The sequence below is a fragment of the Crocuta crocuta genome, unplaced genomic scaffold (assembly GCF_008692635.1).
Source record: "Crocuta crocuta isolate KB4526 unplaced genomic scaffold, BGI_CrCroc_1.0 scaffold64, whole genome shotgun sequence".
Taxonomy (NCBI): Eukaryota; Metazoa; Chordata; class Mammalia; order Carnivora; family Hyaenidae; genus Crocuta; species Crocuta crocuta.
This window is the reverse complement of record NW_027530640.1, coordinates 14,744,450-14,764,560: the sequence shown is the minus strand read 5'-3', so window position 1 is coordinate 14,764,560 and position 20,111 is coordinate 14,744,450. Positions and strand designations below refer to the sequence as shown.

Genomic DNA, 20,111 nt, shown 5'->3' with positions numbered 1-20,111 from the left:
TGAATTTCCAAGAACCAAGCTGAAAGGGTCAACTTTATTTTGGAATCAAGCAGTAAGTTTCTTTGCATATCGGCCCTCTCTATGTCCCTATGATGCCATTATTCCTCAAAACGAAATAATGAGCAAAACTCTATAATCCTCTACTTCCTATGTTGGTCCCTGTAAGCCACCACACTTTTCTAGGGGTACCAGCTTGGTTCACATCTGAAAAGCATCTGGCTTTTCATAACAAAGGTGGAGAGGAGGAAAGAGAACTCCAGCCGGGGGTATGGAATGAGGAAGGGAAAATATAAAACAATGAAGGAGAACTGAAGAGCTCTTTCTAGCTCTACCAAGAATCGTAATATTATCAAACACCATAAGAGAATAAAAACTGCAATGATAACATCCTAGGAGGACATGTCAGATGCTGTGCTAATCACTATATAGAGTGATATGTAATCACTATATTATATATATAAAAACATATATATGTTAACATATATATTAATATATATATTAATTCATTTAATCTTGACAACTACATAAGGTAGGTATACTCTAACTATCCCACAGAGCTTATTAAAAATCAAAGCTCAAATAGCTTAAGTACTTGGTCCACAGTCACAGAACCAGGATGTGAATCCAACAGTCTGTTGCCTCTTCCTTGCACACAAGATCACAGCAAATGTGATGGTGCCCTAGCCCATAGACAGTTGATATTGACCACTCAAGTCCTCTGCCATCAAAAAGGACTAAGCCCTCTCCTAAGCACCATAGTAAGCTCCTGCATAGCCTCAAAGACAACCAAATAATAAAGGGGTCTGCAAAGCCTAGAGTGTCTCATAAATATGATCACCGCTAGGATACCACTCCAACAGCCAATCCAAAACAAGAATATGATTGTGGCCACTGTGATTGTGGCTCACTTTCTACAGGAGTGGTTCTCCACATTTTTTTGCCTCAAAATACTTAAGAGATGGCAAGGTGTGAAGTTTTTTTTAAAGCACACAAAAAGCACTAATTGTAGAGGGGGGAAAATGAGAAATGGTACTTCATCAAAATGACGAATTTTCATTCATCAATAGGTAACATTACACGAGTGAAAAGACAAACTACAGAGCAAGAGAGGTTTCTTTTTTTTAATGTTTTTATTTATTTTTTTGAGAGAGAGACAGAGCATGACTAGAGAAGGGGCAGAGATAGAGAAGGAGACACAGAATCTGAAGCAGGCTCCAGGCTCTGAGCTGTCAGCACAGAGCATGATGTGGGGCTCAAACTCATGAACCGTGAGATCATGACCGGAGTCGAAGTCGGACGCTTAACCGAATGAGCCACCCAGGCACTCCAAGATGTTTGTGGTTTCTATCTCTGGTAAGACTCTTAACCATAATATGTAAAGAATGCCAACCAATAAGAAAAAGTGAATCCAGTTAATAAAACGGATAAAAGACTTGAACAGGCACGTCAGGAAGGCCAAAAACAAAAACCCAAAATAAATTTTAAAAAATGGCTAACAAGCATAAGAAATAGGGCTCAACATGATATCTCTTCAAGGAAATGCAAATGAAACCCCAATGAAATATAACCAACCCCCTCCTGAATAGACAGCATTCAAAAGACCACCAATACCAAGTCCTGGGAAGAACGCTGAGCCACTGGAACTCTCCTACACTGTTAGAACTGATCAACCCACTGTGGCATTATCTACTAATACTAAACGTACACCTGCTCCATGACCTAGCCATTCTACCTCTACTTATATATCCAAGATAAATGACTGAATCTGTCTATCAAAAGGCACATTCAAGAATGATCACTCTTATTCATAATGGCCGAATTTTACAACAAACAACTCAAATATCCATCAAGGAGAATAAATTGATAGTTAAACAAGGGAGCACCAGACAACAATAAAAAAGAACAACCACTAGGTATGCTCAACAAAATGAATGAATCTTATAGACATAATAATAAAACAATCCAGACACAAAAGATTAATAGTATGATTCCATTGATATGATGTTCAAATGCTAGTGAAAGTCATCTCTGGTGACAGAAAGCACAACAGCGATTCCATCTTGGGGAAAAGGTATGAGCAGACTGGAAAGAAACCTGAGGTGACTGCAATGTTCTGTAACTTGATCTGGGTGGTTACACAGGTAAAGATGTTGGATGGGGAGTTATAAAGATATAGACTTAAGATCTGTGCATCTTATTGGGATTACACCGCAATGAAAAAAAAATCTTTAAACACTAAAGAAATAGTACTTGTCATTACTAACTTATGCTCACTTACCCTGACTGGTGCTTCACAGCAGTGTAAGCACCTAGCAGACAACGAACTGAACTACTCTATGCTATTCTCTACAGTGTACATTTAAAAAGTATCTAGCTCATCGGGTTGTTGTGAAGGTTCAGTGAAATAGCCATAAAGTGTTTCCAAGTGTCAGACACGCCGTAAACCCTCCAAAAATTAGTGGTTATCACTGGGGTAAATGGAGGTGGGGGTGGAGGGAAAAAGCTGTCAAGGGTGCAGAAGGGTCAACATTATGGAGGGAGAAGGGCAGGTGTATACAGTTTAAAAAAAGAAAAGAAACCAACCACAGGTGCTTCTGACACACAGGACCCTTCCCCCCCACCCCACCCCAAACACACACAGCACTGAAAATCACACCTCTACCACAAAGCCAGCCAGGCCAGGGGCTGCAGCGACACATAGGCTCTGACATCACAGCCATTTCCTTTTTCCTCCAGAGGCAAGCATCAAAGTGGCCTGCTTCCTCCTTTTGGAATTAATGTCATATAACTGATAGGGATGAAGAAGGGGTCTTTAGCAAATTCTAGAAAATCTGCCAAAGGGCTCCCTCTGCACACAAGTTGGGAAATGTAACAAAGGACCTGCAATCCTTTCTACAGCTCAGTCCTAAAATACTACTTAAGATACGGCACCTCATTTTCACTCTGAATAAATCCTTGGTGAGTGCTGTATCTTTATCAGCTTGAGAACTGAGAACAAGGATCTGTAGGGTTTTTTTGAAGCTGGCACACCACCTCTCACACGACAGGGGAGGAGATGCAGAAAATGGTTGCTCATCTGTCCCAGGGCAAACTGTGCCCCAGCACCATATCCCCTTCAATGCTGGCCTCCACAAAGAGCCTGGGAAAAACAGTACACCCTTTACTGTCACATCCGGGAGCTGGGACCACTCATGTTAGCTCAGTGCCTCCTGAGCAGCAGAGAGCAAGCAGAAACACAACGAGCCCTGATTGTAGGGCCACTGAACAGCTTTCCTGCTCTAATCTTTTTCCTGAATCTGAGTCAAGAATAGTGATCTCAGTGGCTTGGCAATTCCACTCCTTCCTACTGGACAAGGCAATGCTGTTACTAACTCCACCCCATTGAAACAAACACTCTCAGAATCAAACAGTACTGTTTTTTCTAAATCAACCTCCAAAGATCTAGAGGTTACTCATTCAGAAGACTCTAAGTATTCTGTTGGCAAGAGCTCATCCCCCAGCTCCCATCCACCCAACAGGACTCATGTCGGAGTCAAGTGCGGAGTGCAGGAAGGGTTGTGGTACCCACAGAAACACACATTGCCACAGCCTATGTTTGAAGTCTATAGGCTTATACAGGAGGACAGCGACTGGTGAAGGCTTGGAAAATGGGTTGCTACCCATAGGTGAAAACAGGTTGCTTCTAACATGCTACTGGGAAAACAGGCCTCAACCAATCCCCAACAATTATGACGGCTTAAGGTTCGGTACATCTTCATTTACACAAAGATATGGCCAAAGTCATGCCAAAGAATCTTAGACAACGATGTTTCTTTCTGGTCTCTAAGAGTACACACTCAAATGCCTACAGAGAACAGGCAGGTAAGCAAAAAGAGTAAAAGTGAATAAATTATTTACTGCCCCCCCCAAAAAACAGGCTCAGTCTCATTTTCCTTATAACATACAGTCCTTTATTTTTTTCTTTTGCATATTTACTTGTTTGATAGACTCAAAGGGACAAAGGAATAGCTCCCTTCTATGGGAAAAATAACAGTGCAAGGCAAAGCGGCAGCTGTCACCTGTTGTCACAGTGAAACAATGGGACATGGTAGGGACTGCAGCTAAGTGAAGAGCACATGGCCCACCTAAAGGAGGCATCCACCAGGGCGCCTGGGTGGCTCCGTCGGTTAAGCCTCTGACTTCGGCTCAGGTCACGATTTCACAGTTCATGGGTTTGAGCCCCTCGTCGGGCTCAGTGCTGACAGCTCAGAGCCTGGATTCTGTGTTTCCCTCTCTCTCTGACCCTCCCCTGTTCACGCTCTGTCTCTCTCTCAAAATAAACATACATTAAAAATTTTTTAAAAGAAATAAAATAAAGGATGCATTCACTTATTCAGCTCTATCAACAGTTGGCACATAGGAAGGGGGATCGGTATTTACAGATTTCTTCAACTTCAAAATGTTGCCTCCAACAGTACTCAAGCCAAACCAGACAGGTTTGTGGACCACCAACCGGCAATTTCTAGTGTCTATGTCTGACCTCCTCTACCTCTCTCCAAGCTGCACCCCAGGTTATCATGGCATATTATGAAGTCATCTCATGCACGAGAACCAACAACAGTGTGTTTCCATCTTCTTGATTCATTTCACAAATTCAACAGAGCCTCTCCAGCTCTTCAAAAAAGGAGAAACAGGGGCACCTGGGTATCTCAGTTAAGCAGCAATCTCAGCTCAGGTCATGATCTAACGGTTTTGTGAGTTCGAGCCCCATGTCAGGCTACATACTGTCAGTGAAGAGCCTGTTTGGGATTCTCTCTCTCCCTCTCTCTGTGTCCCTCCCCAGCTCATGTGCTTGCACATGCTCTCCCTCTTTCAAAATAAATAAATTTTTAAAAAGGGAGGGAGGGAAACATGGGGTACTTTCCCTTTTCCCCAATACTCAGTACCCAGTGTCATCACTGGAGGGCAAGATTAATCTATTTAGAGATAAAAAGTTAATGAATCTGCACAGGTCTATATGCACTAATGACCCACTGGAAACTCCTATACATTACAGATCCTTCTACACGAAAAGACTATGCCCTCACAACCTGAGTAGGCTATAAGAAAAGACAGAAAAAGTGAGAAAGAGACTAGACATTGCAAACTGGAGGCCCATCCACTGTGGCTGATGCATACTGAGTATTTACTATGGGCTAAGTCCTGTACTGAAGACTCCACTTGCATTATCATTTATTCTTCATAATAACTATATGAGGTAGGTATTATGATACATCTTTAAAAAACAGACTCAGAAAATACTGTAAAATGTCACACCGCTAGTAAGTGGGAAAGCGTCAACCTGAACCCAGCCTGTAGACTCTGACGCTAAACCAATGTATAACCACAGTACTGTACTGCCTCCAGGCATAGGTAGTGGATGTGCCTTGGGATACACGGTGACCAGCTCCTTAAGGGCAGGGAAGGAAAGAAGGGGGGAAGCACATGTGCGCATGCACGACCACACACACACACACACACACACACACACACACCTTAACAAGTTTTGAGAAACAGGCTTCTCNCACACACACACACACACACACACACACACACACACACACCCCTTAACAAGTTTTGCAGGCTTCTCATCAATTTAGAAAGGATTGGATCCTAATAATGATGAATTATAACCCTAAAGCATGGGTGATAGCAGTAGTAATACTCTCAAGAGTAAATATTACCAATCATATCAGGTAATTTCCTACCTAGCCATGAGGCTAGGTACTGGCAACATAGGTGTAAGCAAATGTTAACACCCAGAAGCAGCAGAAAGCATTACTAATTTCCATGACAAGTAAGACTCAGGGAGAACGAAAATCCTTGTTACTACCAATGATAAGCAAATTGAAAAAAATATTCTAATTCAAAATTTTTTAGTTCATTTACCAATTTTTCCATTTATTATTCTTACTCATAGTGAACAGAAATGTAAGTAAGTGGAATTTACTGATTGAGTTCTTTCCTCTCTTCAGTTTTATTTAACAGCAACATTTTGGTTTAGATTTTTATATAACCAAACTCACTTTTAGGAGTTGGCTAATGAAATGGCATTCACTGTTAGTCAAACACAAAATTTTGGAATGCAGAATACTAGAAATAAGGTTGCCCCAGTCTCCCTTCATAAAATCCATGAACCACCACATTCAGTTCTTACTTACGCCAGAATCAAACAGTAAACACTCTCTTCATGTACAAAAAAAGAAGAGGAATAAGATCACTTGATGGCAAATTCAAACTGCATGAATTTTAAAGACTCCAAAAACTTCTCAGCTAGCTTATTTTACAGAATGGCCAAGAAGCAATCCAGAAAGCACAGTACTTCCCTCCAGCTTGTCTCCACCCAAGTCATGGAAGTTGGAGGAGAACACCCTCTGAGGAAGGAAAAGCCACTTCCTCTCTGAAATGTCAGTGGTACTGAGACCAGCACTCTAATCCAACCACCAGGAAGGCAAAATCAAATATTATTTCAAACAAGGGGTGAGAAGGGGAGGGAAAGGGAGGGGAAATCTGAAACCAGGAAGAAGAGATTCATCTGTTGGAAAAGATAAAGGCGCACTGCACCAAGAAGGGAAAGCAAGTCGGCGTGGTGTTCAGCAAACATCGCACAGCCGAAATCACACATCTGTTTTCTTCACCATCCTCAAAGAAGCTGTCACTGAAGCAAAGGGTCTGACACTTTTCATTGAGATAGCAAAGTAAAATGTTATATTTAAATAGAGGCTAGATTAACTGAGCATACTTGCTTTCGCAGGAAGGCGGGTATGAAATGATGCATCACAAAAGGGTAGGAGGAAGGAATTCCAGACAAAGAGTGAGTCATTTATAATACCTCTCCTTTAAGAAGTAATTCACATCATTTCTTCTATAGCGCTCGCATGTGCGTGTAAGCGCGCACACATACACACACACACCCTCACTGACTCCTAACTGTCGATGTATATAGGACAGCTCATTTTCAAATGGACCTTTTAATAGTTAGTAATAAGTATACAAAACTGCCATCTAGAGGTTGAGCACTGCAGCAAGTCTGTTACATAATATGTATTTCCTTTTTGGAAAACACGCGCCCTTTACACTCACACAACCTCACCAAGACATACAAATGAGTTCACGCATGCATGACACATTTCGAAATTAGTCCAGTTCCCTTTTGCGACAAGAAATTGTAAGGAAAGGCATAAAAACTGTTTATGTTTTATAGGAAATATAAATAACAGGTTATCACATATCTAATTTGAAAATGGAATCTTCCCCTAGTAGCTCCTTTGCATATATACATTTAACACACATGCATTCACTCTTAGTTTATAGATGACACACTAGAAGAAAAGGAACAACATCAAAATGCAAACAAAATGAAACAAGAAAAAAAATTCAGAAGCATAAGTTTCTCTGACATAGGACTCCATCAGGAAGGAGTATCATTGCATTCCGCCTTCAAAACAATCCTGCAAGGGAAGTGTGATTCGCTCCATCTTCAGACATAGCTCAAGCTTACACAGTCACACAGCTAGTTAAGGGGGAGGTCCCAAACTGAAACGCAAGGCTCCGAGCATCTGTTATCTGCATCACGCAGCCTGCCATAAAAACATCCTCGAAGTAAGGGCGATAACCGATCAGAGGGTGTGGATAGGTTTTTCAGACCTTCCATGGATCTTCGAAGCCTCCACTATTCTTACCTTAACCAACTTTTCATTTTTTTCATCCTACCTATACTGAAATGCACATTATGTAAGTACTTGCTCACATTTTACTTTAAATAGCAACTAACATGATTAAGCTCCTGTAGGCTCTTACACAAGAGTTCACCAAAGTTCCAAAGTAAAAGAACACAATAATCTAGCTCAAAAACTGCATTTCTGTAAGAAAGAAAACAAACAACCACATGCACATAGTACTGTATTAAAAACTGTATAAAATGATGCTATTCTGCCTCTGGAAGCAAATTAGTGATACTCAAATTGAGAGTTAATACAGGTATATATAGGACTTTCCTAATTAAACAACCAGCCAACCACTATCATGAAAAGATCATACACCGTGCAAATACACAGTATGTACAGTAGAAAGATGGCAGAGTTGACAGTGGGTGTGCCACACCAGCTTGGTACTGGTCAGAGAAAAGAGGTCTTTCTTTACTTATTCATGGGAAGCTTGCAAAAGGAGGACTTCAGGTTTGGTTTGGAAGAAAAATCAGGTGACAGCTTTTACAACTCCAGTAGATTCAGAGTACCTCAGCAAACCTTCTACCTTCACTGTCAGTAAATTCTATGGAATATAGTAATGCTTAAGAAATAGGGGAGGGAGGGAAGGAGGAAAGGAGACAAGGAATGGATTCAGAATATTCCAGGCATGTCATCAATCTCTGTAAGAGCCAAAGGATTAAGTCCCTGTGTTTGCTACATTCTTCCGATAGCTTTCTGGTCCTCCAAGTTTGTTGGAACACTCACCTTTACACCTTCTATACTCAGTTTACACCTTTAGTTGCATGAATATGTCTGTATGTTTGTGTGCCCATTCTACAAAGGTAAGCGTTGTGAAGGCAGAGACTAAGCTCACCCCGGCCCCTATGCCAATAACAGGAATGGGGCATTTAGTACTCTACATACTGTGTTCAAACGTATGGACTTCTGCTGGAGTCAGCTAGTCCTGGAAAAAATAAAGCATTCTAATTGTTTCCTTTCCCCAAGTATAAACAACGCCCCTCAAGAGACCATGTTGATTTAGTGCATCAAAATGCAGCCTTTTGTTTCTATTATTTTCCATATGGTTTGTTGGCTACTCCTGTAAAACATATGGGAGAAAATATCCATATGTCACATCTGTGAGACATTTCTTAAAAATAAATCCAGGGATGTCAGGAGAAGACTGCCACCAATGATCCTTTAGCTTGAGTAAATATTTTCTCTACTTTTGCTCGTTAATTTCAATAGGATGCTGCATGGCAGAGTCAATTATTCAAAGTGACTGAAGTGAGGCATCGGGTGGAAAGTACTAGTAACAGCTACTTCTATATGGAATCCTTTTTCTAACCAGGAAATTTCCACTGAACTATCTCAAAAAGAGTTGACACAGTTTAAGGGGAAATATGATAAATATGATAAATCTTAATTCAATTAACCAATATAAAATATAAACCTTCGACCACTCAGTGCTATGGCAAGGTAATACAAAAACAACAAACAGTGCCTCCTCATTACGATATAATAAAGAAGGATTTTTGTAGAGCTAACAAAAGCTTAGGCTACTGTCAAGAATATCCAAAATAAGGAAAGATAGTTTATGTCAATAAGCTGTTTGTGAAGTGGGCCTCCTTGCTGATGCAATTATTCAACAGGTGTGTGTTGGGCCATCCTTCCTAAAAGGCTGTCAGAATATTGTTGCTGCTCCTTGATTAAGGGAGGTCCTCCTATTCAATACTGTGTTCGTTTGCTAGGACTGCTGTAACAAAGTACCACAAATTGATGACGTCCACAACAAGAAATTCAGCCTCTCACAGATCTGAAGGCTGTCAGGTTCAAGATCAAGTAGTTAGCAGGTTCCTTCTGAGGAATGTGAAGGAGAATCCTTTCCATGCCTCTGTCCTAGCTTCTGGTGTTTGCTGGAAATCTTTGCCATTCCTTGCTTGAAGACACATCACCCCTAGGTCTGCCTTCATGTTTGCATGGTTTTCTCCCTGTGTGCATATCTGTCTCAGGGCCCAAATTACCCCTTTTTATAAGGACATCAGGCATAGTGGATTAGGACACACGCGAATGACCTCACTTTAATTTGACTACCCCTGTAATGACCCTACTTCCAAATAATTCTGATTTTTAGACACCGGGAATTAGAACTTCCACATATCAATTGGGACGTACACAATTCAACTCATAATAACTATCTTCTAAGAAAGTAAAAAAATACTCCTCTTTGTACCATGTTGTGGCAACATCGTACAACTACTCCAGGTCCTACAGGCTCATTGAAAGCCCTATTACACTCTTACTGCTAGAGTCCTGAAATCCAACTTAAAAACAACACCAGAAGGGAAAAAAATCAAAGTAGGATCACATGGACTTAACAGACATGATTTCTTCATTTAAGCAAGCTTTCAGTTTGCAACTGAAGAAAGAGCTAAGAATTTCTACTCAAGTTAACTTTTCACTGTTGGTAACAATTTCCTTGCAAAGGAAAACCAACAACATGAAAAACTACCATCAACCTGTGAAATATTTACTCAGAATAGTCAAGGGTCCTCAACAAACTCTCAGGTCTGAAAACTAGTTCTGAAAAAAAGGAATCCAAGGCAGGCACTAGAGAGTAAGGGATACATGAGATGTAATTATGTAGGATTATGTAATCATGTCAAGTCAATATGAAGGTTGTAAGATACTGAGAACAGACTATAGGCCTAGTTGAGATACCAAAGGAAAAACAATTCGATAAAAGAATTAAAAGCAGATTTCTGAAATGTATTCAGTTTATAGAAAATCTCTAACGCATAGTTCAAGAACTATGGTTCTAAATCTCATAGCTCTGAATTAACAGTTAATTTGATTTCCAGCTTATTCATGGATCAGAGTCACAACACGGCTTCCTTTAAGACATAAAGGGCAGAAATTAACCCGTTTTCACCAGGATTTGAGGACAACTGACTGCAGTTTGCGAACAAACTGACCACAATGTATTAGGATCCAATGAAATTAACTGATAAATGGCAATGTTGCTATGATATCTTATGCTCGTCTCCCGAGATAAAGAGAAATGAACGTCGTCTTAAAATTAAGAGACAGGAGAGGGGTACCAAAAAAAACATAGCATTCACGGAACACCTGTGTACATGTGCCCGGCCTGCAATGCCTCTTTACAGTGTTAGCTATGTGACGATTTTCTGAAGGTCACAAGGTCCTAAGTATAAAAAGAGACGCTAGCTTGCAACTTTAGCTCATCCATTTGTTTATGATGTCACGTGCAAGCAATTATAGTGAGAAAGCACTTCTCAGAATTCACAGCCAGCACGTTGAACATACAGCAGGGTCTCTGAAACCCAAGGACTGATAGCACTGGGCTTTTCACTGGAAAGCATTTCTAACAAATCCTCAGTTTTGAGGCAGCAAGGTGCCCTTGCAGTGAGCTCCTACACACCCTCCTGAGCCTTGGGGAAGACTTGCACCTCTAAAGCGTCGATCCCCTTTCAGTAACATGGATTAAGTGGAGCCCAGTCCTCCTTGGACTATCGTGAGGATTACAGGAGACAGGTATGAACAGTGTTCAGCTTTCAGAAAATTTTCTCTTACTGCTGGTTCCCTAACCCCTCTTCCATCTCTAACTTGGAAAGTGAGTTTTACTGTGGTTGTTGCTGTTGCTTTTTTCCTGGTCATCTGTATCAGAGGCTGAAAATCAACTGTTCTACTAGCTATATTCTTCGCTCTATGAGTAAGAATTAAACTCCTTGGTAAAGGAGCTTGAGTTCTCTGGTTTTCTGTTTTGTGTCACTATTGTTCCAGTATTTTTCATGAAGAACCATTTTCATACACTTAGAAAAAGCGGTACTGTGATATGCATGGTGTTTAATGCACCAATTATGAGTAAGAATAAAGGACAAATGAAGAGCTTGTTCCAAAAGTGTATTTCAGACTCTCTCCCAGAGAGTCAGACTGTACATCTGGGGCAGGGGCCAAGAAGCTGTACTTTTTTTTTTCTTTTTTTCTGTAATTTACATTGAAGGTGGTTAGCATATAGTACAATAATGATTCCAGGAGCAGAATTCAGGGATTCATCTCCTACCTGTAACACCCAATGTACATCCCAACAAGTGTCCTTCTTTATGGCCTCCGACCATTTAGCCCATGCCCCCACCCACAATTCCCCAAGCAAGCCTCAGTTTGCTCTATATTTTTTGTCTGTTTTGTCCCCCTCCCTTTTTTATATTATTTTTGTTTTCCTTCCCTTCTGTTCATCTGTTTTATATAAGTTCTACATGAGTGAAGTTATGATATTTGTCTTTCTCTAATTTTGCTTAGCATGATACACTCCAGTTCCATCCAGGTAGTTGCAAATGGCAAGACTTCATTCTTTTTGATTGCTGAGTAATACTCCACTGTGTGTGTGTGTGTCTGTGTGTATATACCAGCAGTGCAAAACAGTCCCTCTTTCTCCAAATTCTCACCAACATCTGTCATTTCCTGAGTTGTTAATTTTAGCCATTCTGACAGGTGTGAGATGGTACCTCATTGTGGTTTTGATTTGTATTTCCCTGATGAGTGATGTTGAGCATCTTTTCATGTGTCTTTTAGCCATTTGGATGTCTTCTTTGGAAATGTATCTGTTTTTTGCCCATTTCATCACTGGATTATTTGTTTTTTGGTGTTGAGTTTGGTAAGTTCTGTATTGATTTTGGATACTAATCCTTTATCGGATATGTCATTTGCAAATATCTTCTCCCATTCTGTCGGGTGCCTTTTAGTTTTGCTGATTGTTTCCTTCACTGTGCAGAAGCCTTTTATTTTGATGAGGTCCCAATAGTTCATTTTTGCTTTTGTTTCTCTTGCCTCCAAGATGTGTTGAGTAAGAAGTTGCTGTGGCAGAGGTCAAAGAGATTGTTGCCTACATTGTTTCTCCTCTAGGTTTTTGATGGCTTCCTATCTTACGTTTAGGTCTTTTATTCATTTTGAGTTTATTTTTGTGTATGGTGTAAGAAAGTGGTCCAGATTCTTCTACATGTCACCGTCCAGTTTTCTCAACACAATTTGAACATACTGTATTTATTCCACTGAATATTCTGTCCTGCTTTGTCAAAGATTAGTTGGCGACATGTTTGTGGGTCCATTTCTGCGTTCTCTACTCTGTAGAGACACTCTAAGTGTCTGTTTTTGTGCCAGTACCATACTGTCTTGATGATTACAAGAAGCTGTAGTTCTAACAAGCTCCACCACGGATGCTGAGCACAGGTGGTTCTCACTGAACAGTAAGACATGCTGACGTAATCAACTCAAATATACCTTCTGGAATATCACTTCCAAAAGTCTGCAGCCTCTTTTGGAAGCCTCATGTTATAAAATAACATGAAACATCAGCACTAAGCCTAAAAGGTTGAATTATTCAACCCTAAAACCCAGAACTTCATATATTCTAAGTCAAAAAATACTACTTCAGCATGTAGGTGAATCTTAGTAGAATAAAACCTTAGTAGCCACTACATAAACCTTTATAAATATAACCATCTCCTCTTTTATTTCCACATTTCCTAAGGGCTAAACTTGCATTTTACCCCTCTATCTCTCTAGCCATTCAAGTACAGCCGAAAATCTGTGGAAGGCACAGATTGATTGGACAGACAGCAGGAATCACCTCCTGGCTAAAGCGCACTGGGGAAAAACCAAGGGGTAGGAATCTTCCAGAAGACAGGATAATGGGTGGAGGTGCCAGGAATGCAGTCAAGGAATCCATGGAAGTGCTTTTTCTTCTCTCCTTAGTCCCTTTCTGGATGGGTTAAGGAAAATGCTGAATGACACTGCAGGCACAACAGGACACAGGTAAGGAAAACACTGCCCAACTGCAACCTAATTTTTGAGATCAAAGATGACAACCTATAGAGAAAACAGAGAAGGTGTTTCATACATGTTTTGTGTTATTTTAGGCAATAGATGTGGCCACAAAAGGAGACACAGAAGGCACTCAAGCTCAGAAAACAAAGTTTCTTGGGGGCGCCTTGGTGGCTCAGTCAGTTAAGCGTCCGACTTTGGCTCAGGTCACGATCTCACAGTTCGTGGGTTTGAGCCCCGCGTCGGACTCTGTGCTGACAGCTAGCTCAGAGCCTGGAGCCTGCTTCAGATTCTGTGTCTCCCCCTCTCCCTGACCCTCCCCTGCTCATGCTGTCTGTCTCTGTCTCTCTCTCAGAAATAAATAAAACATTTACAAAAAAAAATAAAACATTACAAAAAAAATAAAGAAAACAAAGTTTCTTATACTCCCAGGTCCTGGAAACAGAATGCATGCATGGCATACCAAACAGGGCCGCAGGGGTGGGGAAGAACCGGTACCCACAAGGCTACTTGTTAGAAGCAGCAGAAGCTATGGAAGAGTCCAGGTGGTGGCCATTACTGGAGTTTCCAAGGAAAGGCAAAGCAGGGAAGGGTAAACAGCTTATGAGCGAGTATGAGTAACTTGGGGGTGGGGGGGCAGTCTAAGCTAGAGGAGTGTCCTTCCTTGCCTCTACCTGGAACTCAGATGATTAAAGCAGAGGAATATTGCCTACTGGGGATTAAGGACCAGGTGGAAAAGGCACGACTGTGGGCTGGTTCATTTCCATGTCAAGGACACGCCCCAGACTGCACCCTTGGCTCTAAGAATTGGCTACCTCTGGAAGGGATGGTCTCTCTCCAGCCAAAAAAGTTTTTGAAGTGTCTCAACACCATAACATACAGAAAGTGATACGTATAAACAATACAAGAGAACTACCCACTCACCTTCTGCTTATTCAAAAGAGATTTAGCAGCCTCTTTCTGAGCTACAAATGAAACTCCTCCATGCTTTAAGGGAACCAGAGACAGCAACCTGGGAAAAATCCACTTCCCAAACCCACTCGATTATGTTCCATTTGACACGTGCTCTTCACTTATAATTGGGAAATGAAAAGCTTTTAAGGGTATAATACAGGGCAAAGATGGCAGGAAGTATCTGAAAGGTGGAAATGAGATGGAGGCACCACGTTGAGTTTTAATTGCCTAAAAAGCAACTCGCTACAACTTCTGGGAAAACTTCTGAGGAAAAAAACAGGAAACCATTCAGCTTCAGACATCATCTCTGAGCTAACTTTCAATAAGGGACAGCTACGAGGCAAGGCTTGCCCTTTTGCAAATAACCATACAAAGAGATGACAGTCTCTAGAAACTAACCAGTTGGCCAAACAACTAACTGCTTCTAAACATAGACATATTCTCCACCTCTTTCATGGCCGCCAATGATACAAATTCCCTTTGATTCCATGCTCAGAACAGAGATCTATACAAGTGCTTAAAGCATCCTGAATTAGGATCTGTTTAAACCAAGAATAACCAGTTTTGGTGTGAAAAAGACATTTTGCAAGTCCCCTTTGCTACCGCAGTTCAACCTATGTCCCAATGCAACCCTTTCACCTTCCCCTCCCTTCCCACATCCTCCAAAAGGTTAACAACTGGGGTACTCTCTTTATAAATTATGTTTACTTCTCAGCATTTAGAATCTAGCCTTACAAAATAATCAAGGCTGGTGAGCATGCAGGACAAGCTAATTAACAAAAAACAATTTGCTGAGCATTTATTATTTGCCATCCTGCCAAGCATTTTCCGTGCATTATCTCCACGAATCCTTACAATTCTAGGAACTAGGGACTTACTATCTTCATTTTCCAGGTAAGGAAATCAAGGCCCTGAGAGATTAAGTAGTTAGCTGAAAGTCACATGGCGACAAAGCAGTAAAGTCCAAATTTAGACCCCAGTTGCCTGACCTGAGAGCCCAAGCCCAAGGTGTAATGACTAAGGACTGAAGAGATAAGGTGAGTTTCCAGGAGCTTGTGATTAAAGCTAAGAGGGCAGTTCCCTCCATGAGAGGTCTAACAGCCACCAGCAGCACGCAGCGCAGGGAGACATTATGCCACAAGAAGGCATTCCAAACCTCCAACACCCTGTAAGGCACTCAGTTTCTGCATCTTCTAGAATTAGGAAAGAGTGGCCAGAGAGAAACAGCCCAGAAAGAGCAGAAGTACTGGCTTGACAAAATGAGGTGTGTGTGTGTGTGTGTGTGTGTGTGTTTGTTTAAATAAAGGGGAGAGAGTAAATGGCATGAGAGGAGACTCATGCTGAGATTTAAGGATCTTTAACATTGGCACTGCTGATCTTTACCAGACAGCACAAAAAAGTGTAACACGTGGCTTTCACTCAAAGAATTAACCTGTTGCCAAGTAAAGTGTTTCAAAGAACTGGAATGCTGTCAAACTAGCGTAACACCAGGAAATGGTATATCTCAATGAGACTCCGTATATATTGAGGAATACAGTGCACAGTTCCCTCTGCAAAAAGCGATTTCACAAGGGCTTTGCGGTTTTTTCCGGGCATGCACACACAGTTGTACGTGAAACGCTGTAGCTGAAAGCAGTATTTTTTTTTTTTTTAACTGAGTACAACTTGTTCCGTGCTTCACCTCACCCAATTCTTTTTGAACCATTTTTCAAATTTAAAAATATGTTTTAAATAAAAAAATCTTAAATAGCTCATATCATCAGGCTAAACAGTTTTCTTTAAACATCTACTCAGCCTCCTCTAAGAAATAGCACCCATTCCTTCTCAGGAAAGCCCTCATGTTAGAGCAAGCCAAACCAGAGGCTCAGCACTACACGTCCAAGCAGGGAGAAGCGACCCTGAACCTTGCGGAGCAGCAAGTGGTCTGAGGCCTACTCCACAGTGAGCATTAGCAGGAGGGTAGAGAAGGAGGCGTAGAGTGGGATCAGAGGACAGAAAAGCTCTGAATGGATGGAAAAAGTAAAAAAAATCCAAATTCAGTAGTATCTGTTCCTGAGCAAAATGTGACAGCTACTCACCTGTCTACTGCTTCTACGTCAAAGCAAAACCTCTTCTCAATCGAGTCTGTTTTCCGCCGTGTGCAGGATTTCAGGGTGACGGATTCATCTTCTCCCTGTTGGGAGCACACAGGCTATCAAGATGAGGCCTGGTAATGGCTATGCTCTGTGCCTCTTCAGCATACAACAAACATGTCACATCAGCAAGACTGATCATTCAGGTGGCTCAGCTGGATAAGCGTCCGACTCCGGCTCAGGTCATGATCTCATGGTTTGTGGGTTAGAGCCCTGCGTCCGGCTCTGGTGCTGACAGCTCAGAGCCAGAATCCTGCTTCCAATTCTGCGTATCCCACTCCCATTCCCTCACCTGCTCATACTCTGTTTCTCTCAAGAATAAACATTAAAGAAAAATTTTAAAAACAAAAACATAATTTAAAAAAGTTATCATATCATTCCATCTTCTCAAGCCTGAGTGTTCATGACCACAGGAAGGTGGAATGTTGATCCAAAACTCTCCCTCAGCCAATAGCTTCATGCATGTAAAACCTGTAAACCATGCTATACTTAGCATGAAGTATCTCTACTTTTAATTTACTTCTAGCACATCATGATGGTATAGCATCAGCCCCCGCTAGATCAACTCCTGATAATACTTGAGCCGATTTAATTTGCAGGTTTGATAAGGGTTAAACAAGATGGCCTGCAGGCCTCCTGACTCTGAGTTTCTATGGTCTTGGCTCAGTAATCACTTTTTCAGGAAGGCCTTCCTGGACCAAGTCAAATATCTGCAAGACATGTTCACATATACCATGTACTGTGCCTCCCTCACAGCCCTGATCATATTGGAATTGGCCTTTGATGTGGACAACGATTCCAATCACGTCTCCCTCTTCATTAGACTCTAGGCTCCCTGAGAGCAGGGACTATCAGCTTTTGCTGATTTCATGTACCCCGAGGCCAAACAAGCCTCAGAACAGAGTAGGCAGTCCATAAATAGGTTTTAACAGCTTTGCAGAGGTATAAACTGATGTGTAATAACTGTACAGGTCAATTTATGAGCTTTAACATCTGCATATATCCATAAAATCACCACAATAAAGCTCATGAACATTTCCATCACCCCCATAAGTTTCCAGGTGTCTTCTGAATTCTATCCCTCTACCCAGTCTATCTACCCTCAGGCAAATATGGAATCTGCTTTCTGTCATACAGATTAGTGTGCATACTCTATATAATTTTATATAAATTGAATCACACAGTATGTGCTCATGTGCCCTTTTATTCTGACTTCTCTGACTTGGCACAATTCTACAATTCACCTATATTGTTGTACCAATCAAGAATTTGTTTCTTTTGACTGCTGAGTCGTATCTCATTGTACAAATGGAATCCAACAGTTTCAGTGCATAGTGCTCTCTTATTGCCTAAAAAGAGGGGTTTCTGTCCCTATTTTTTCTCTTTTTGCCACCTAAGAACTTAAGGTTCCTTGGGGCACCTGGTTGGCTCAGTGGGTTAAGAATCTGGCTCTTAGGTTTCAACTCAGGTCATGATCTCACAGTCATGGGATCACATTCCACTTCAGGCTCTGAGCTGACAGCATGGCGCCTGCCAGGGATTCTCTCCCTCCCTCTCTTTCCGTCTCCCCCTGCTATGTACTTACACACAAGCTCTCTCGCTCTCTCAAAATAAATAAACTTAAAAAAAAAATTCAGTATTCCTGTTTCTCTTGTCCTTGCCAATCTTTTTCTCTAAACAAGGGAAAAAATTGGAAAACTTGCCTAATTTGTTGAAATAGGAAATGTGACTGCATATGGCAAAACTTAACCACCCCCTGGCATCACCATACCACACAAAACACAGAAGACCTAGCAAGAGACAGTTTATAGTCACAAAACTTCCATCTACTATCTTTTTGGGGGGTAGAGAACAGCAGGTGGAAAGGCCCTGTGGTCAGGGTCCATTGGCCTGGGAGGAATTGAAAACTAGTCAGTATGGCTGAATCCCAAAGCACGAGACAAAGTGGCATGACAAAGAGTCTAAAGGAATCGAGAGGCAGATTATGCAGATTGTGGTCCATAGCCTGAGAGCACAGGGAAAGATAAATGAGGAGGTTCAAGCAAGGGAACGAACAAGGTCAGCACTGGGCCGCTCCAGACCTCACACGGAGAGCGGCCTCATCTCAGAGGCTAATATACAGGGGAATTCTCTTTGACCACACACAGGGTCTGGTCTGCAAGATGATGGAACATCTCCTGGCCTAGAACTACAAAAAGAGCAGGTACTTTTAAAGAAAAATAATCCAAATAAAATGGACAGCAAAGTCAAGAAAGGGGAGTAAATAAGTCTGTTAGAGAGAAAGAGAGAGAAAAAAAAAAGCCTATTATCCATTTTAAGATTCCCTCCACGTCCCAGGAGAACTTTGGACAAACACATACACGGAAGACGTCACTTTACCCTCCTATACAAATGGAGGTAGCATCACCTCTAGACAGCCAGTCTTCACATTCCCTCTACCCTACAGCTGAGGAAAGAGTGACATCATGAAAAGCTATTATTTTACATATTTTTGTATTATTATTATTATTACTACTACTGTTACTAGCAGCAGCCACTCTGACTCAGGAGATGCAGACTCCAGAATGAGGGTCTGAGTACAGGCTCTCTACCTCTGGGGCTATATGGCTTTATAAATCATTTTCTACTCTAGATGGCCATTTCCTCCTTTATGAAGGAGAAAAGTGGATCAAACAGTCCTAATATAAGGACTTAGAAAAATATAAAACAATTTTAAGACATTATTAGGAAAATTAACTATTGTAGCATCAAGATTCTAATACAGAACTCATTCTGTGTCAAGGTCTACTCCCAGAGTGTACGTACTAATTCATATAAACTTTCTAACAACCCAGTGAGGTGGTTACTATTTCCTCACTGAGGACTTAGGAGTCCCAGGCAGCCACCATTGTTGGTCTCTGCCATTCACTGTCAAGTGGGATAAGACCAAACACAAGGGAGTTCTTCTTTTAAGCTTTAGGAAAGCACAAGGTAAAAAGCCCCAAAATAAAGACTGTGTGTGAGAATAACTTGGTGAAGCTTATCTCTACACAGAATTGGAAAAGGACTATGCCTCAATGCAAGGAAGTGAGTCTAACTCTATTTCCACTGCATGAAAACTAGAGCACACCTACTGACTGATGCCTACTATCCCTTCCCATTCTGTCATTGCTTTATATTTCTCTATTTGAACAATGTTGTTCTCCTGAGATTACTCCACCCGTGATTAGAAACACTAACAGGGCTTTTAGGATAAAAGTGGGGTTGCTGTAATACATGCAAGGAGAAAAGATGCTGATCAATTCCTGTGTGGTGGCCCATGTAAAAGAAAGCCTGAAAGAAAAACTGGAAGTGGCAGAGAGCAAGGAGGCAGCCTGGCCGAGTAACGGACAGTAATGACAAATGCATCTAACATTACTGAGCCTGGCAGTCTAATTTCAAAGCCAGTGGGTTCTCTTGGTTTCTTTAATGCCCAGCTTCCCCCCCCCCCCCCCCCCCC

General features: G+C 41.4%; 1 protein-coding gene across 5 annotated transcripts in view; it reads right to left on the bottom strand.

Moving 5' to 3' along the window:
* The window catches only part of ARHGAP26 (Rho GTPase activating protein 26), a 423,871-nt gene that overhangs the window by 265,256 nt on the left and 138,504 nt on the right, over positions 1-20,111 (bottom strand). For all 5 annotated transcript variants that reach the window (XM_077768849.1, XM_077768850.1, XM_077768851.1 and 2 more), the window contains exon 10: positions 16,580-16,674. In XM_077768849.1, coding sequence (XP_077624975.1) covers positions 16,580-16,674 — 95 coding nt within the window. The remainder of the gene's footprint in view (positions 1-16,579; positions 16,675-20,111) is intronic.